This window comes from Littorina saxatilis, linkage group LG9 (assembly GCF_037325665.1).
Source record: "Littorina saxatilis isolate snail1 linkage group LG9, US_GU_Lsax_2.0, whole genome shotgun sequence".
In the NCBI taxonomy this organism is placed as follows: Eukaryota; Metazoa; Mollusca; class Gastropoda; order Littorinimorpha; family Littorinidae; genus Littorina; species Littorina saxatilis.
The window spans coordinates 35,760,925-35,778,631 of NC_090253.1; the positions used below are offsets into that span (position 1 = coordinate 35,760,925).

At 40.5% G+C, this 17,707-nt stretch overlaps 2 protein-coding genes and 1 long non-coding RNA gene across 4 annotated transcripts in view; 2 read left to right on the forward strand and 1 right to left on the reverse strand.

Annotated features, from left to right (window-relative positions):
• The window catches only part of LOC138975955 (uncharacterized), a 149,852-nt gene that overhangs the window by 4,520 nt on the left and 127,625 nt on the right, over positions 1-17,707 (forward strand). The gene's annotated exons all lie outside the window — the stretch shown is intronic.
• LOC138975945 (PAXIP1-associated glutamate-rich protein 1A-like) lies at positions 201-10,266 on the forward strand. The gene is made up of 5 exons (XM_070348720.1): positions 201-352; positions 2,526-2,735; positions 4,375-4,496; positions 7,733-7,815; positions 9,293-10,266. The coding sequence occupies exons 2-5, from the start codon at positions 2,592-2,594 to the stop codon at positions 9,814-9,816; spliced, it is 873 nt and encodes a 290-aa protein (XP_070204821.1). The 5' UTR covers positions 201-352; positions 2,526-2,591; the 3' UTR covers positions 9,817-10,266.
• LOC138975942 (mitogen-activated protein kinase 1-like) overlaps positions 11,482-17,707 on the reverse strand; it is a 28,085-nt gene continuing 21,859 nt past the window's right edge. The window contains exons 11-12 of one of the 2 annotated variants that reach the window (XR_011458820.1): positions 14,146-17,427; positions 11,482-12,476 (exon numbers count right to left, since the gene is read on the reverse strand). The gene's annotated coding sequence lies outside the window, so the exon portion shown is untranslated. Of the gene's footprint in view, positions 17,428-17,707 lie in introns of both variants that reach the window. The other variant, XM_070348716.1, reaches the window with a different exon arrangement.

Here is a 17,707-nt window from a genome sequence, read left to right on the forward strand (position 1 = left end):
GTAACTCTTCAATTTAACCCTGAATGCAAACTGTGTTACTTCCCTTGAAAACAAAACTACTTTATGTACATTTTCGTGGTAACGTTCTACACTAGTTTTGTTGAAAACGCAGTTTAAACTGTAAATGTTAACTGTCTCTTAAAAATGAAAACAACAAATAAATATAATAAAACATCAATAAAATATGTATACAAACGGAAGCACTGCAAGGGAGGGAAGCAGAAATTCCTTTCCGATTCCAAGATGGCGGGAAGTTTGTTGATGCACAGTGACAGTATAAGCTCTTCCTAGGCAGTCTTTTTAGGCGATCGAATGATTAGTAGTTTCTCACTGGTACTGTTCATTTGCCTAGGTAAGCTCAAAGTCTAAAGGCGAAACAAGTGATACACGTACAATTGTCGAAGTACGTGCAAGTTCAACTGAACTCTGCCTAACGATCAAATCAATGAAATCGTGTTTGTTAATGTTATGCCTGGTGGTATTGCCAGTTGGTACTGCCGCTTTGTACGGATGCGAACTGGCTACGGCCTATCTGTTAAAAGTCTGTAGGCAGAACAGTATTTAACCCACATCCAAGCCCCATTGAATTTGAAGCCATAATATTGCGAAGTGGATTCACAGCGCGCGGTGCGTTGTGCAGCGTTGCGATTTACAACGCGCGGCTCTACGAGGAGCGCTGCGATTCACGACGCGCGATGTATTCTGCTGTTACATTTTCTTCACAATCGCAAAGTTTACAACAGCTACATCTATCTGATCTATTTGAGAAATAAAACTCAATAAAACGAAAAACAGAGCTTCATTCTCTCTCTCTCACTCTTTCAACTGAGTTCACCATATATATCGCTGCGCCGATGTAAAACGTGCCTAAGTTCCGGCCTTGAATACTTGGCAGTCATATCACTACATGTCATTGCAATGGCTTCTACTATATGGAAAGCAGCTGAGTTTTTAAACTGGGATGACGTTTTTAAACAAGTATCCGAGTACAGTGCCGCAGAACCGCTGTTAATCGGTGTAACACCAGTTAACACTTCAGCAGCCATTTTGGAATTCGCGCATGCGCAGATCGTTTTTTTCGTGTTTTTTTTGCCCCGGTTGATTAGAACGCGTATAATTATTCAGTCTGCAGAAAGTGCAATTTTGTAGTCTTGCAGCCCTGAATTAAGTTGCTTTTGAGTGTCCAAAGAAAGAGTGTAAAGGTTCTAAGGATTACATCGGGTACACAAATACGCGATTTTTCTTGTTTTTCTGGTTGATTTGAACGCAGAGCAGATCGTTTATTTCGAGTGGTTTTTTCTCCTCTTTCGGGTTCCTTCTTCGTTCCTTCCATGTAAGCGCTGGAACGGTGTATAGATTCACTTGAGATAATATAATAGAGGTAGGTGCAATCAATTGTTGTTAAAATGTTGCTGATAATCATACATGTACAAAAATAAAGCGCGTCAACAATCTGCGCTGGTGAGAACAATAGCCGCGCTCTGTGAATCGCTTGCTATAATATTGACGGGAGGATCAAGTGATGTTTTTTTGTAATGACTAATGTGTTATTTGTTAGTCATTATTTATGAATAGGCCGGTATGAATATGAATCTGAAAGATTAGAATGATAAGTGAATCAATGTTGAATACACAAACAATGACTGAATCAGTGAATCACGAAATAAGCCCAATCAGCCCAATTATTGCAACTTTACATCAAGTCATAAACATCTGAAATTATTCTTGTTTATTGTTTTTATTATTATTATTTAAGTTATTGAAACATCATGATTCACATTGAGCTAAGACAGAGATGTATTGAGCAAATCGAGAAAATGAATTGTTGAACAAAGCGCGTAGCGCTGAGTTCAATAATTATTTTTGAGGTTTTTCTCTATAGTATTTATATCTCAGTGCACTGTGATAGTTTAAGGGCCCGGTCACACAGCGCTGCGTCCTTACCACGACCATGCCGATCACACCGATCTGAAAAATTTATCAAATCAGGGCATATCACTGTCAAAATCCAGCACATGGCACTTGAACTTGAAGACAAAACTCTTAACCTTAATTTAATTTCTTTTGGTGAATTACAGCGTATCTTTAGTTAAACTAGAACGTGTAGTATTTTCATACAGACTTCATTTTAAGTTTTAAACTCAGAACAAAAACGCACTTACTTATTTGTGGTTTTGTACCTTCGCATTCCACGTTCTACCTGTCGGGTAATGTGGCTTCTTGCGGGAATAACACTTGTGTTTTCAGTTACCTGCAGGGAAGTTTCTCAAGGCTCAAGCATCATTTGGTAATGTGGTATCTAGGCTAGTACATGTCTCGAAAATGGAGGATGAGAAGAATTTTCTCAAATCAACAGGGGCACAGGAGGCTCATGAAATGTGAATGAATAATTATCATTATTATTGTAGTTATTATTATTATTAATATTATTATTTTTAAATATTAACTTTGTTCGTTTGAGTTTGGATAGAGCTCTGACTCAATGACTGGTTTCAGCCTTGTTACGTGGTTAATCTGTGCTGTAGGTAAAGGGAAGCCAAGGACCAGTACCACACTTCCAGTGAGCAAAGCCGTCAGCAGCAAGTATAGCCATGGGTCCCAGTGATGGTGCGGGGGACTTTGTAGTGGAGGAGCCGGAGCCAGAGTTGTACAACCCGACATGGGCAGAGCCGCCCGTCTGGCAACCAGCCCCTCAAGACATTCTCCTCATGTTTCAGCAGCTGGACACTGATCAGGTAATGCTGGAGCTGGTTCTCTATCATCAACTTATTCCTTTTTCCGTTGTAACACTAACAATTTGCAGCCTTACCTCTGGTGAAAATCTCTCTATTTTTAACTTTCAGATTACTACTGGCAGTACTAAGACTAAGAGGCCTTGAATTTGCAAAAGGAGAATCATTTGTGAAAAGAAGTTTTTGAGAAAACACTGCCAGTCTCTTCCTGATTTAAGTGAAGAACAACACATGGTAAAACAGCGGTAGGTGCTTGCTTAGTGGTAACTTCAGACTCAGTGTTGGCCACAGAGAATAATAATAATAATTAAGTAGAAGTGCCAGCGAAGGACAAATCCGCTTTCTCTCTCTCTCTCTCTCTCTCTCTCTCTCTCTCTCTCTCTCTCTCTCTCACACACACTCACACACATACACACACACCAAGTCACACACACACACACACAAACTCACGCACACGCACATACACACATTTTTCTCTCTCTCTCTCTCTCTCTTACACAGACACAGAAAAACACACACGCATGCATGTACGCACACACACATCTAAATAACCACATTCTCTCTCTCTCTTTCTCTCTCTCCCTCTCTCTCTCTCTCTCTCTCTCCCACACACACACACACACACACACACTGACACGCGCACACACACACACACACACACACACACATACATACGCACGCATGCACACACAGGCTCACACACACACACACACACACACACACACACACACACACAATGACTCACACAAATCTCATACACACAAAACACACACTCATACGCAGACAGACGGACACACACACCTTTACAAACAAACACACATACACACACAAACATACACACAAACTCATGCACACACACATACACACTCACACACTCTCTCTCCCTCTCTCTTTCTCTCTCTTTCTTACACACACACACACACACACACACACGAGTACAGACTCATGCACATGCTCACACACACACACTAACACTAACACATGTGCACAAAATGCACACACACACACACACACACCGCGCGAGAGAGAAAGACTACAGGGAGGCATGACGTCATGATGCATTAATTGACGTCAAAGACTTTCGACCGTGACGTAATCTTCTTACGCGAGCTTTATCCATAGACTTGGAAACTACGTAATTTCTACCCGTCCAAAGCGGCCTTGGATGGTGTTTGCTAAAAAAATGGGGGCGCCTATTGCACCCACCGTATTTTAGTTAGTATGTTCCCAATTTTTGGTGAACTTCCATCTCCAACTGTAGCCCCTGATCGGGCACAACGAATCCTTCTTTATCATGTATTTCTTCTTCTTCTTCTTCTGCGTTCGTGGGCTGAAACTCCCACGTACACTCGTGTGTTTTTTTTGCACGAGTGAAATTTTATGTGTATGACCGTTTTTTACCCCGCCATTTAGGCAGCCATACGCCGTTTTCGGAGGAAGCATGCTGGGTATTTTCATGTTTCTATAAACCACCGAACTCTGACATGGATTACAGGATCTTTTTCGTGCGCACTTGGTCTTATGCTTGCGTGTACACACGGGGGTGTTCGGACACCGAGGAGAGTCTGCACACAAAGTTGACTCTGAGAAATAAATCCTTCTTAAGTTGAGCCTGATTGTGACAATGTTTTGTGATGTGCAGGTATTACCATTGAAATGGGTGTGCCCTGGTCGCAGGCAACCACAGAGAGATCTGCCAGAGCAGCCTGCAGGTTTCATGTCTTACCAGGAGGAGGAAGAAGATGACAAGGATGAAGAAAAAAGGTGATGTTCTGCTGAATGCTGTGTCAGTGTCATACTCACAGGTTAACCGCATCCCACTATTTTTTCACATGTGTTTTTTCTATTTATATTTTCCCTTTTGATTGTACACCACCTGCTTGATATCACACTATGGACAGCTTCTCTTTCATGTTGTCGGTCATGTCAACCAAAATAGGTTTTCAAGGTGTTTTACATGAGGTGAGAGTCCTTCCATGTCAACAATTACAGCACACCTGATTCCTGTGCAGAACGGGAATTTTGCAGAATTGATTCCATAATTGATAGCTTTATAGTTCATATCAATCTGCGAAATTGATTCAGTAAAAGATTCTCTTTCTGCAAGAAATGGGCAACACTGTTGTTTCTTTAAAAAATTCCTTTGCATACATCCATGTGTAAGGATGGTCTTTATCCTATGAAATACACAAACAGATCTGTGGGTGTGATGGTATACATAATCCTTTACTCAACTGTTTACATGCGAAGGACGGTATCTTTAACCTGTTTCCTGCTAGGAAATATTTGTATACAATGCATTACCTGTATTTACCTGAATTGACAACTTACACTAGTTACAGTGTGCCCTTGATGTATAAATGAATATATATACATATCTATATAAAAAGTTATAATGAGAGCGCTGCTAAAAATGCCAAAATGTGCACTCGATCGCTTGTACTTTTAAAGAAAAGTTAAATATAGAATGACGTCAAGAGCAAGAATGCATAGAAATTATACATGAGCAAGGGAGATCATCCTTTACTCTGTGTGTGTCTCCACCGCCTACATTCCAACAAGGAATTTTGAAAGCAGGGAGCACACTAGAGGTAATGGAAGAGGTGGGGGGAGGGGGTAAGAATTAGATCTAGAAAGAACTCTTCACAGACAGCCTACTGGAGAATCAAACCCTTTCGGAGCCGATTGCAACACTGAACAAGAATAACCCGAGGAGAGTTCTACAACCTCAAAGGATTGAGAAGTCACCGAAGTGCATTTAAGGCAGGTCAAATGGAGACAGGGATATTACTCTTCATACACAAAGGGAAGCCACTGAGTTGTGTCGCCATTTTTTCCTGGCAGGCTGGGAATTCGAACACATCGAACAGGGAACGCAGAAGAAGAAGAACACGTCGAACATTCGAATGACGTAAATAGAACAAACGTCACATTTTTCAGGCAGCGTAAGTGAATGACGTCAGAAAATGACGAAACCGCCAGAAATAAAAACAATGCGACACGCCTCCCAACCACGAGGTCAAAAACACGTGGGCATCTAATGAAATCGGTACAAAGCCGTTCTCTTTGCCAGTGACATCGTAATAATCACCAAAGCTAACATTGAAGCTCCGGTAGCAGGTAAGAGAGTGTCTCCCAACCCGTGATGCTCACAGCGTGATTGCATCAGAATACCACATGTTAAAACCGGTGTTTGAACTAGAATAACAGCCAGTAGTATTAAGAACAAGTGTCTTGTGTATGCAGCCCTCTTTCTGCTGTTCGCTGGCAGCAGATAATACAATAATTGAAGTCCTTCGAGGCATAAGGGGCCCATAAGGCGAAAAATTGCTTTAATTCCACCCTCAAAAAGTCCCAGCCTTCAAACCGTAACAAATAACAGTACGCACTATTAAGCAAAATTATAAACCAAGCCTTGATTATTAATTTTTATTATTACACTTGTATCAAACAAGTGACCTCCACCTTTTGATTGGCGTTTTTATTACATTTGAATCGGACTTGTGGCCTTTCAAAGTTGCGGTGACCTTTGACTTTCAACAGAGGTCATATGTAACAGTGGTTTTTAAAAACATAATTTAGTTGGCTCATATATCTGAGACAAATGATCGGACAACAGCCCTTTACATTATCGTGACACATATTTTTCTGAGGCACACTGGACAGTAATAGTGCAAAGGGTGGGGTTAATCAAGGGAGTGAACCCCCCCTAAAAACACCACCAACCTGTCGTTTTTTTGGTTTTTTTTAATGCCGTTTTGATCGCTCTTGCGTTTACAACCCATCTCATCAAATCGTAATTTATTTCCAGGCTACCAGCAATAAAATACCTCAACATGAGGAACAAATTTAAAATAAACTCTGGCAAAAGACGTGACGTCACAAAGTTTGAGTATGCGCAACATTTTCGTTTACCAGTGCACTTCGTTACCTGCCCATTGCTGCTTTGGGTGATATTTTTTAAATGACTATTCCTATGCAGATGTTTGTGTAATTGGCCGTTTTCAAAACATACCCATTTTTCGATTTTTCGGTCCAAAATTCAAAACGGGCACTGTCTTCCGAGACTCATAGCTCCGAAACGAACCCACTACCCTATATTTTTTTTATGCTGAATGCATAGCAGACAGATCGAACTTAAAAAATAACCAACTTTTTGGAGAAACCAAATTATATTTAACGGGTCCAGTGAACTACCTTAAGGGCATTCTCATAGAGTGCTGAACCTGAAAAGGTCCGTTTTTGTTTAGCCAAGACTGCTACCGGTTTCGAGCTGAGAAGCTCTCATCAGGCAGTCTCTTGGCATAAAACAGAGAAGAACTCTCAAACTTCTATGCAAAAGAGAAAACCACATTTCTGCGGTAGGCCCTCTGCATAGACGAGAATCTTTCTTTGATTCCCCTGCAACTGTCAGTGAAGAGTAAGAAAAAGAAATTTGAAGTATTAGAAATTTGTGGAACTCTCCTCGGGTTATTCTTGTTCAGTGTTGCAATCGGCTCCGAAAGGGTTTGATTCTCCAGTAGGCTGTCTGTGAAGAGTTCTTTCTAGATCTAATTCTTACCCCCACCCCACACCTCTTCCATTACCTCTAGTGTGCTCCCTGCTTTCAAAATTCCACAAGTTGGAATGTAGGCGGTGGAGACACACACAGAGTAAAGGATGATCTCCCTTGCTCATGTATAATTTCTATGCATTCTTGCTCTTGACGTCATTCTATACATATATATATATATATATACCATACTCCTTCTGTTGTTGTTTATGAAACGGTTGGTTGCCCGTTAAAGCAAGTTATCCAGGACGTCAGCTGACACAGCAAAAGGGTTAAATATTTTGTGTGATTGATGTGCACACAAATTTCAAACACCTTTTATAGTTTTAGTGTCATCACATTACCATTTGATCAAGCCAGTTTTGCATGAGGCTATTTAGGTTTGACTCATCTAATTTTTTCAGTGCTTTTGATTGTTACCTTCACAGTACATCTGTTGTGCTTCCAGGGCTCCTGAGCCGAGCGCCTTTGACTTTGATGACACTGCCAGTGAGGTATCATCCAAGGTCAAGCTGACACCCAGAACACCAGGTAGGCCCATTTAAATAATCCCTACATGTGGATAATCATACAACTGCGGGCGAGGCCACACTGACACTTTGTGTCAATGTCTCTGTCTTTTTCTACATCAGTGTACATGTCTCTTTTTCTTGGAGTTTGTTGTAAGATGGGGTTTTTCTGTTTGTTTACTCTTTCTTTATACATTTAGTCAAGTTTTGACTAAATGTTTTAACATAGACGGGGAATCGAGACGAGGGTCATGGTGTATGTGTGTGTGTGTATATGTAGAGCGATTCAGGCAAAACTACTGGACCGATCTTCATAAAACTTGACATGACGCTTTTCTTTTTACACCTTTTTTTTTACGCAAAAGCGTCAAAGCGTCAAAAACTTGACATGGGAGTTCCTGAGTATGATATCCCCAGACATTTTTTTCATTTTTTCAATACATGTCTTTGATGACGTCATATCCGGCTTTTAGTGATAGTTGAGGCGGCACTGTCATACCCTCATTTTTCAATCAAATTGATTGAAATTTGGGTCAAGCAATCTTTGACTTAGTCCGGACTTTGGGATTGCATTTCACTTTTCAGCTCGGAACCTGAAAAATTAGTACGATTTTTCACTTACAGATTAAAACATCGCATTGTATTCCTCGTCTTCTCGTGAATTCAAACATATATAAATATGCTATGTTTACTTGAAAAACGCGCTCAGAATTAAAGAAAATAGGTCGAGTATAGACGGGCGCAGTGGCGTGGTGGTAAGACGTCGGCCTCCTAATCGGGAGGTCGTGAGTTCGAATCCCGGTCGCTGTCGCCTGGTGGGTTAAGAGTGGAGATTTTTTTGATCTCCCAGGTCAACTTATGTGCAGACCAGCTAGTGACTTAACCCCCTTCGTGTGTACACGCAAGCACAAGACCAAGTGCGCACGGAAAAGATCCTGTAATCCATGTCAGAGTTCGGTGGGTTATAGAAACACGAAAATACCCAGCATGCTTCCTCCGAAAGCGGCGTATGGCTGCCTAAATGGCGGGGTAAAAACGGTCATACACGTAAAATTCCACTCGTGCAAAAACACAAGTGTACATGGGAGTTTCAACCCACGAAAGCAGAAGAAGAAGAAGGTCGAGTATAATGTTCGCATGCTTCGCGGAGACGAGCGTGACCCATATCGGTCTACGGGGAAGTTTAGTCGAAACTAACTAAATGTAGTCTCGGCGATGACTGGTTTTTGGTGTTGATCTTTTAGTTTGATGCCTACCGATTGACTAAATGTTTTTATATCGCTTCACGCGACTCGTTTGTTTTTGTACTCCTCAATCATGTATGTTTTTGAATGTGTATAGATAAAAATACTGCAAATGCTGGATACACAAAAAAAAGAAAGAAAAAGGCACATTTTAATTTTATAAGCATTCGGCTCTTCTTAAGGAAAGATTATCCTATCTGATCTTGTTGTGTTTGTCTCTGTTATTGCTACAGTGATTTGTCCTTCTTTGTGCAGTTTCAGCCAAAGCCAAGCAGAAGAAGGTGGCTCGCATGGACCACGTGCTCAACTCGCTCAAACGTCAACAGAAAGCGGAGAGGGAGGCCAGAAAAAGCCAGGGGCGGACTCTAGGTGCTTCCCCGTTTCGTGGCGGCACACCGTCACGCATGGCTGGCTCTCCACGCCTAATAGCGTCCACCACTTCCCCAGGGCCGGGCTCCCAGCCAGGCTCACCTCGCGTACCTGCACCGACAGGTTCCCCGTCACCACGACTCATGGGCACTGGTGAAGCTCTGGCCACGAAAGCTGCACCATCAGTTGCAGCGGGCAGATCTGGGGGGTCTCCGCCCTCAGCTGCTGATCTTGTCACCACCACCACAACCACTTCTCCCAAACCAGCTGAACGCCCCCCTAGCGCAGGGTCGGGTTCTGCAGGAACGTCCAGTTCCACTGCACAGGCCGGTCAGCAGGAAAGTGTGACCCAGGTCAAATCTGAACCTGGTGTTGTGGATGAGGACACTGCCTCTGAGAAACCAGCATGAGCCCACTGAATTCTGTGCAGCGACGCAAGGAAGAAACAGTTATGCGTGTTATAAGAGTAATGCACATGTCTTCCATTTACACAAACAAAATGTCAACATTCCTAGTACAGTGCTTTGTGAATTGGTATGTTGAACATTTTAAAATGAACAATGATTTTATGTTATGGAGACAAGAGAAAAAAAAACTGAAGTGTTTTGAATATTATTATTAAAACTGGCTAATATTTTTGTGTCATAGACAATAAAATAAAAACTATCAATTTTTTTTATAGTTTTTTTTTTATATGAAAGATGATGCAAATTCATCCCATTTTTCCCCAACTGCCTCTTCATTTGTGTGTGTGTATTAGTATGTCAACACAAGTGAACGAGAAGAAGAAGACACACAATTTTGAAGGCCTTTGAAAAACTGAACAACACTAGCTAGCCTGCGCCTTGAACAATACAGTGTCTTCCTTCTGCGTTCAAGGGCTGAAACTCCCACATGTATAGTTTTCTATAACTCATTACAGGATCTTTTCTGTGCATACTTGGTCTTGTGCTTGTGTGTATACGCGAAGGTGGATAAGGCACTAACAGTTCTGCACATGCGTTGACCTGGGAGATCAGAAAAATCTCCACCAGGTGCAGCTGGGATTCAAACCCTGAACCTCTCATATGGAAGGCCTTAACCACTAGGCAATTGCACCTGTTAAGGAGTGTGCTCCTGTAGCAGTTTCTTGTTCCTTGTTTATGTATTTCTTTCTTTATTTGGTGTTTAACGTCGTTTTCAACCACGAAGGTTATATCGCGACGGGGGAAGGGGGGAGATGGGATAGAGCCACTTGTCAATTGTTTCTTGTTCACAAAAGCACTAATCAAAAATTTGCTCCAGGGGCTTGCAACGTAGTACAATATATTACCTTACTTGGAGAATGCAAGTTTCCAGTACAAAGGACTTAACATTTCTTACATACTGCTTGACTAAAATCTTTACAAAAATTGACTATATTCTATACAAGAAACACTTAACAAGGGTAAAAGGAGAAACAGAATCCGTTAGTCGCCTCTTACGACATGCTGGGGAGCATCGGGTAAATTCTTTCTCGTCCCAACCAATATGGGACTCACCCTAACCCGCGGGGGGTTGTTTATGTATGAATGTGAACTTTCTTATGCTGTAATACTCTGCTGTCTGTGTGTTTAAAAATTGAGTTTCTAAAAAAAAAGTTAAATATAGATGTTATAATTTGAAAATGTATTAACCTATTTAATTCTTTTTGTAGCAAAGCATCTTTCATTTGCGTAATGATTCTTTGCAAAGTAAGGTTCAAGGTTTTAATTGGTTTTCGTCCCATAGGGAAAACAGGATTTTAACAATGCAGAAAGTGCAGTTTTTGATTAACTGCTGGTATTGAACTTGAAGGAAGCGATTGTAATTGGAACATGTATGCTCATATAGCTCAAGTCTTACAAGAAACAAATATAGACTTTATATTTGTCCAGTGTCAAATGCAGGTAGCTGAACACTAGTAATATGTAGTGTGCTGTGCCCCCTAACCAGACTTTCTTGCATGTCAAACTCTGCGCCACTGTCCTTGTGTAATGTGATCACTGGGAAAGCAGAAAAGTAATTACACACCCACACACACACCCTCTCACTCTCAGAACAAAAAAACCCCACAATTTAATGTGGTGGCATAAATGCAATTTAATAAATGATGTTAAAATGATCAGTGTAAATGAAGACTTCTAGCTAGCCACTGAGGGTTGTACGTAATAGTAGATCATCAGCCAAGTATGTATTGGGGAGATTCCCAAATATTTGAAAGACTATGACACATTTTTATAACAGCTACACTTTTACTTTTGTGCTACTACTTTACTGCTCTCAGAATTGTACACTGCTCTTCATCACCAGAGAGAATTGTTTGGTAACAGGTGTAACAGGGGAGATAAAAATATATCTTTCATCACAGACTTCTTGTGTGTAATTTTACAGATACTCATCTTTCTCCAAATCATCCAGAACATTATTTACTACAACTACACACCCCCCCTCCCCCCTTGAAACTACTGCTGATTAAATAATATCCATGTAGAATTTCAAGTGATTTGCAGCTGATTTATCAGGAAAACGGGCATTTCTTTCTTTCCCCAATAAAATGCTTTCAAAAGCACTAACTGCCCGGACTAATAAAGTCCAAATTGGGGGAAATCTATGTTCTTTATTATACAGAAGTCACAATTTGTACAAATATGTCAAAACATGCGCCTTTTTTAATTCTGATCCCTACAACACTTTTTGAAAATAGTCTAACCTACATGATCTGACATAAAACATTATCACATTGTAATCGTGGAAAAATTTTGCGTTTTTTTATTTTTTATAGGACAATGCACTGTTCTAACGACATTGCCTTTGAAATATATGCGTTTACTTCAAAATTCAAATCAACAGTCACTTCAACATCAACAAAAAAAGGTTATACAAAGCTATGCAAGTACAGTCACATATCTTTCTTTATTTGGTGTTTAACGTCGTTTTCAACCACGAAGGTTATATCGCGACGGGGAAAGGGGGAAGATGGGATAGAGCCACTTGTTAATTGCTTCTTGTTCACAAAAGCACTAATCAAAAAATTGCTCCAGGGGCTTGCAACGTAGTACAATGTATTACCCTACTGGGAGAATGCAAGTTTCCACTTCCAGTACAAAGGACTTAACATTTCTTACATACTGCTTTGACTAAAATCTTTACAAAAATTGACTATATTCTATACAAGAAACACTTAACAAGGGTAAAAAGAGAAACAGAATCCGTTAGTCGCCTCTTACGACATGCTGGGGAGCATCGGGTAAATTCTTCCCCCTAACCCGCGGGGGGGACAGTCACATATGAATAGTCAATGTTTACTATAAGAAAATAAGAAGTGTACCTCAGCATAGCCGTCTCATGTGAAGCCAAACTGAGTGTTCAGTATGTGTTCCCTCCACGTTTGTACAAAGAAACCCCACAACAATGTCAGTACCTGGCCACCCAATTCTGCTTTACTTTATACTGAGGTGCACAACTGTCTCTGTCTCCCTCTTGGAATGCATGTGTTTGAAGTTAGTGAACACAGATACAGCACACACAACACGCACACAATATGAGACCCAACAAAAGCATACAATCACAAGAGGCCAAGCTAGCATGGAGGAGGGGACATCATTAAACTTCTCTGTACAGCAGGAGAATTGTACGCAGTAAAAGTCTGCTCATACCTCATCCAGTCCTGACCAGTACTGCTATCTTTTTTTTTTTAAACCTTAAAAAACGTATTTGTTAATCGGTGAAGTTTTCTCCTCATAAAAAACACAAGTTGTCTACATTTATGAAGAAGAAAGTGCAGTTCTTGTTAGCCTCTACTAAATAAAGCTGCTGCACAACACGTCACTCATTATCTTCTGTCTCCATAGCTGACAACTGTCTTTCCCATTGTGAAATGATTATAGTTTTTGCAAAGAAAGAACTCACAAATGTTTGCCAAATCTTCATGGAAAATTAAGGCTGAGCGATGATCATGTGTCTGGGAAATGGCACAGACAAATAAAAAAAACTTGATCAAAGAGACTTATTTGATAAAATGGTAAACTGATGCATAAGTGATTGGGTCTACCAGTAAGTCCAAGAGACTTGCGAGAACACATACTGTGTAAGCTTAATTCAGCATTGCTAGCAAGTTCAAATAGTGAAACAGATCTATAAGCCCGAGTGACATTACAGTACATATTTACACAGTAATCGGTACAAAACAATTCTCCACTACTTGTCACAGAAACCTAGTAATGACAGCCACGCATGAAATGTACAGACATTACACAACAACCATTATGTGTACTCTAAAAAGACAATCATGCACACACCAACACATACGAAGAAAATCAAGTTGATATGTACATGAGACTCTTCTGACCCCTGTATCAGAATAAAATGTAAAGGAAATGATGAACAGTCACACCTACAAGCCTTTAAGAGTAAAATATAGTATCTCAATGTTTCATCCAACTTTTCTGTATAAATTTAAAAGATTTTCTTATCACAGTTGCCTACATTACTATGACTCAATTATAAAGACAATACCATACCTACCAACTGTGTGCTTCGTAATCAAATTATTCATTAAAACAAGAACATCTTTCTTTATTTCTTTATTTGGTGTTCAACGTCGTTTTCAACCACGAAGGTTATATCACGACGGGGAAAGGGGGAAGATGGGATAGAGCCACTTGTTAATTGTTTCTTGTTCACAAAAGCACTAATAAAAAAATTGCTCCAGGGGCTTGCAACGTAGTACAATATATTACCTTACTGGGAGAATGCAAGTTTCCAGTACAAAGGACTTAACATTTCTTACATACTGCTTGACTAAAATCTTTACAAACATTGACTATATTCTATACAAGAAACACTTAACAAGGGTAAAAGGAGAAACAGAATCCGTTAGTCGCCTCTTACGACATGCTGGGGAGCATCGGGTAAATTCTTCCCCCTAACCCGCGGGGGGTACTTTTCTGTATAAATTTAACAGATTTTCTTATCACAGTTGCCTACATTACTATGACTCAATTATAAAGACAATACCATCCGAGTATACCTACCAATTGTGTGCTTCGTAATCAAATTATTCATTAAAACAAGAACAAACAACAACGCAGCCTGATGACATTTTTTTAGTACTGTAGTCCCACTAATGTTTTCCTACATCCGTAAAGTCATGCATGACCCATTAGATTGCTACGATTCACAATGGCTATAAATGAAAGACAACAAAAAGAAAAGAAAGGAACGTCCTCTCCCCTTACTGAAATCTACCAACGCATACGAACTCTTGCATATCTATGACACATTTCAAAAGAAAAACAATTCTATCATTTTAACCATGAAGGTGTGGTCTGGCATATATACAGGGTAGGAAAAGTGGAGAATTGCAGTGAAAACAAGATTCTCCGGGGAATAGGTGGGGAAAGGGCTGTGCCTGGCAATCTGATGAAAGCACCAATTTCTGATCTGTCAATTCCCTCTTCATGCTCCTCCCCCAATATAATCGCAGTTGTGGCTACTGCAGAAGTCACAATTGCTCTCACAAGTAGCTGTCCTCAGAGTAATTCGATCTTTCCACAATTCAACACGCTCACAGAAGCAACGTTACTTGATCGCGAAACCCTGAAACAGCATCGTGTGATCGAAGAAACAACCTCATGTGATAGCTGGCCTGAGTGGGCGCAAAATGCTTGCGAGAGGGAAGACGGAGAACACAGTTCGTTCACCTTTCTCCATTCTAAGCCTTTCCCCACTCTTATTGTCAGCCCACTTTAGTCTTTAAGCAAACAGAAAATCCTAAAATTTGAAACAAGGAATCTGCATTTCTGTGTCACCGATTCTGTGTGTAAAAGAAAGGCTGGGAGGGAAGGGTAATGTAAATCAGTACCTACGTAAGACAACAGAACCCCGCTCACAACCTTCTACAATAGAATAAGAGTACACCCAGAAAAAAATGATGACACTGAATGCTATTAGTATTAAGTAGCAGGGTGTGAAAGGGTGGCCACAGCTATTCTTGAGATGTAAATAGCAGTTAGAACTGTGTGGTTTCCAAGCAGCCGTTCAGTGTGAGAGTTGTATGGTGTTTAAAGTCTGGATGTCATGGCTAGTATAACATTAAAATGATGTTGTAATTTTGTTCAGGGAAAAGAAGCATACATTTTCAACACGCAAGTCAGAAATGAACCGACGAAGAGAGAACATTTAAATCATATCACTGAAACACATCTGACACAACACATGAGCCTTTGCAGCTATCTGCATTTCACACAGGTAACCCTGCCACCCCCACCTCTCTGGGTCATTGTGAATACTTTGCAAACCTTGAAGTCACCTTCCTTTCTTTGACTCGTAATTCTTCTAGTTCTAGTCACAGTACTTAGTAACAGTGACCAACTCAATGCTTGCCTGGATGAATGAACTAATGTTTTCAAATGACACCAACGCACACATAAGATGAACAGCAGAGAAAAAGAAAACTAGCCACCTAATCAGAAAACATGGTACAGACTGGCCAGTTACACTTACAGCCAACACCACATGGTGATGTTGATTCCATGACAACACAGAGTACAGTTTGAGATGAGAGGGGGAGACGGGGGAGGGGGATTGACACTAGGTAAATAAATGCACATATCCTGTCCCATCACTCTGCAGCAATGCCCTCTGTGTAAGCCTCCACACATGAACCAACTTTACTCTCACTGCCAAGCTTAAGCAGCAGGCAACAACACACTACCAACAATCATGGCTAAAGCACTCATTTACCCAGCCAGGTTGTCTTCAATTCCTGCTTGAGCCGAGGTATTTAAAAAAAAGCTAACCATCTCCTCTACACTCAGGGAACATAAATCCACAATGTTCTAGTAAACTAGTAAAAGTTCTAAGCCTACAAGTTCACACTGATGATAAGAGACATTATTACAACAATTACAGACATGATGATATATAAAAGTACAAAAAGGAATCTACTTTAGCTGAACAAAGCCAGCGCCCCAAGATCACATTTAAAAGCTACTCAGATTCAACACATCCATGAGGATGATGTTTTGTCCATGATCATGCAAACACACTGAAATTTTGAAATAATGTCCTCCTGCGTAATCCCGACATCACTCTTACCCCTCCTCCCTCCAGCTTTTATATTCCAATACTGTTTCACTACCATTCTTTGTTTAAAAAAAAGATGAGACAAAGGAATAGAAATAATAAACAACTTTTTGGCCACAAGAACACTTAACCATATGCCTCACCCACCAAACATCAAGCTCTCTAAAATTCCAGACCATTAAGTGTGCATGATGGGAAAATCAGTGCCACTGATGATTATTTTAGCTTTTCTACGTATCATGATCATTTTAGCTTTTCTACGTATCATGTTTTCACGCAAGTACTACAGGACTATAACTTCTTTCAGGAAACGTTTCACATGCATGTGGTTCCACAAAAACTGTTTATCCACACATGTGAACAGAGATCACTGTCAACAAAGATATCCATCCATAAATCTTTATAGAGAACAGACAATTTTTTGCAAAAACAACAATGGTATAAAGTGATTTACATTCATTACATAACGCATCATGTACCGACATGTTGCTTTTGAAGCAGATGACAGCTGAAAGAGCATATAGACAACATTTAACATATCACACGGAAGATGTGGAAGAATACAGACTGCAGCCAAAATGTTGAAAAATCCACCACTTTTCTATGTTGTAGAGTGTTCCACTTTCAGGCGCTGTTTTTAGGGGTGGGGGGTATTAAACACAGGGAAGCAAGCTGAAGCAAAAAAGAAAATGTACAGCTGAAAATGATTGTTAAGTGCGGCGGTTTGGTAGACAAAATATAGACATCTTGACCACCGATACTACTGTCTCCCCTTCAACACACAGTGTTCTGAGGGGTTAGGTGAGTGGACCTATCTCCACTCCTTCACAAGCAGCAGTGTACGCTCAGGCTTCTCTAGGCCATAGACATCTACAGCTGAAGCAAAGGCAGTCCACTCTTCTCTCTTGTGCATCTTCACTCTACAATTGCTAGACCTACAACAGAAAGAAAACAACAACACTGAGTCAAGAACCATTCAAATTAACGCAAACAAATTCAATTCCCTATAATGCAAACTCATCCTTGTGAAGGACACTTGCAAGGCTTGAGAGTTCCCTTTCAGTATCATACTATCCAAAAATTGGCCAACAGTGGTGAGATCCGTCCTAGCCAGGTAACAGCTGGATGCCTGAATCCTAACATAAGCATGCTCACATGTCTTATTTAACATCAAAAATCTATACAAAAACCCAACTACATTCTGTACAGCTTGGT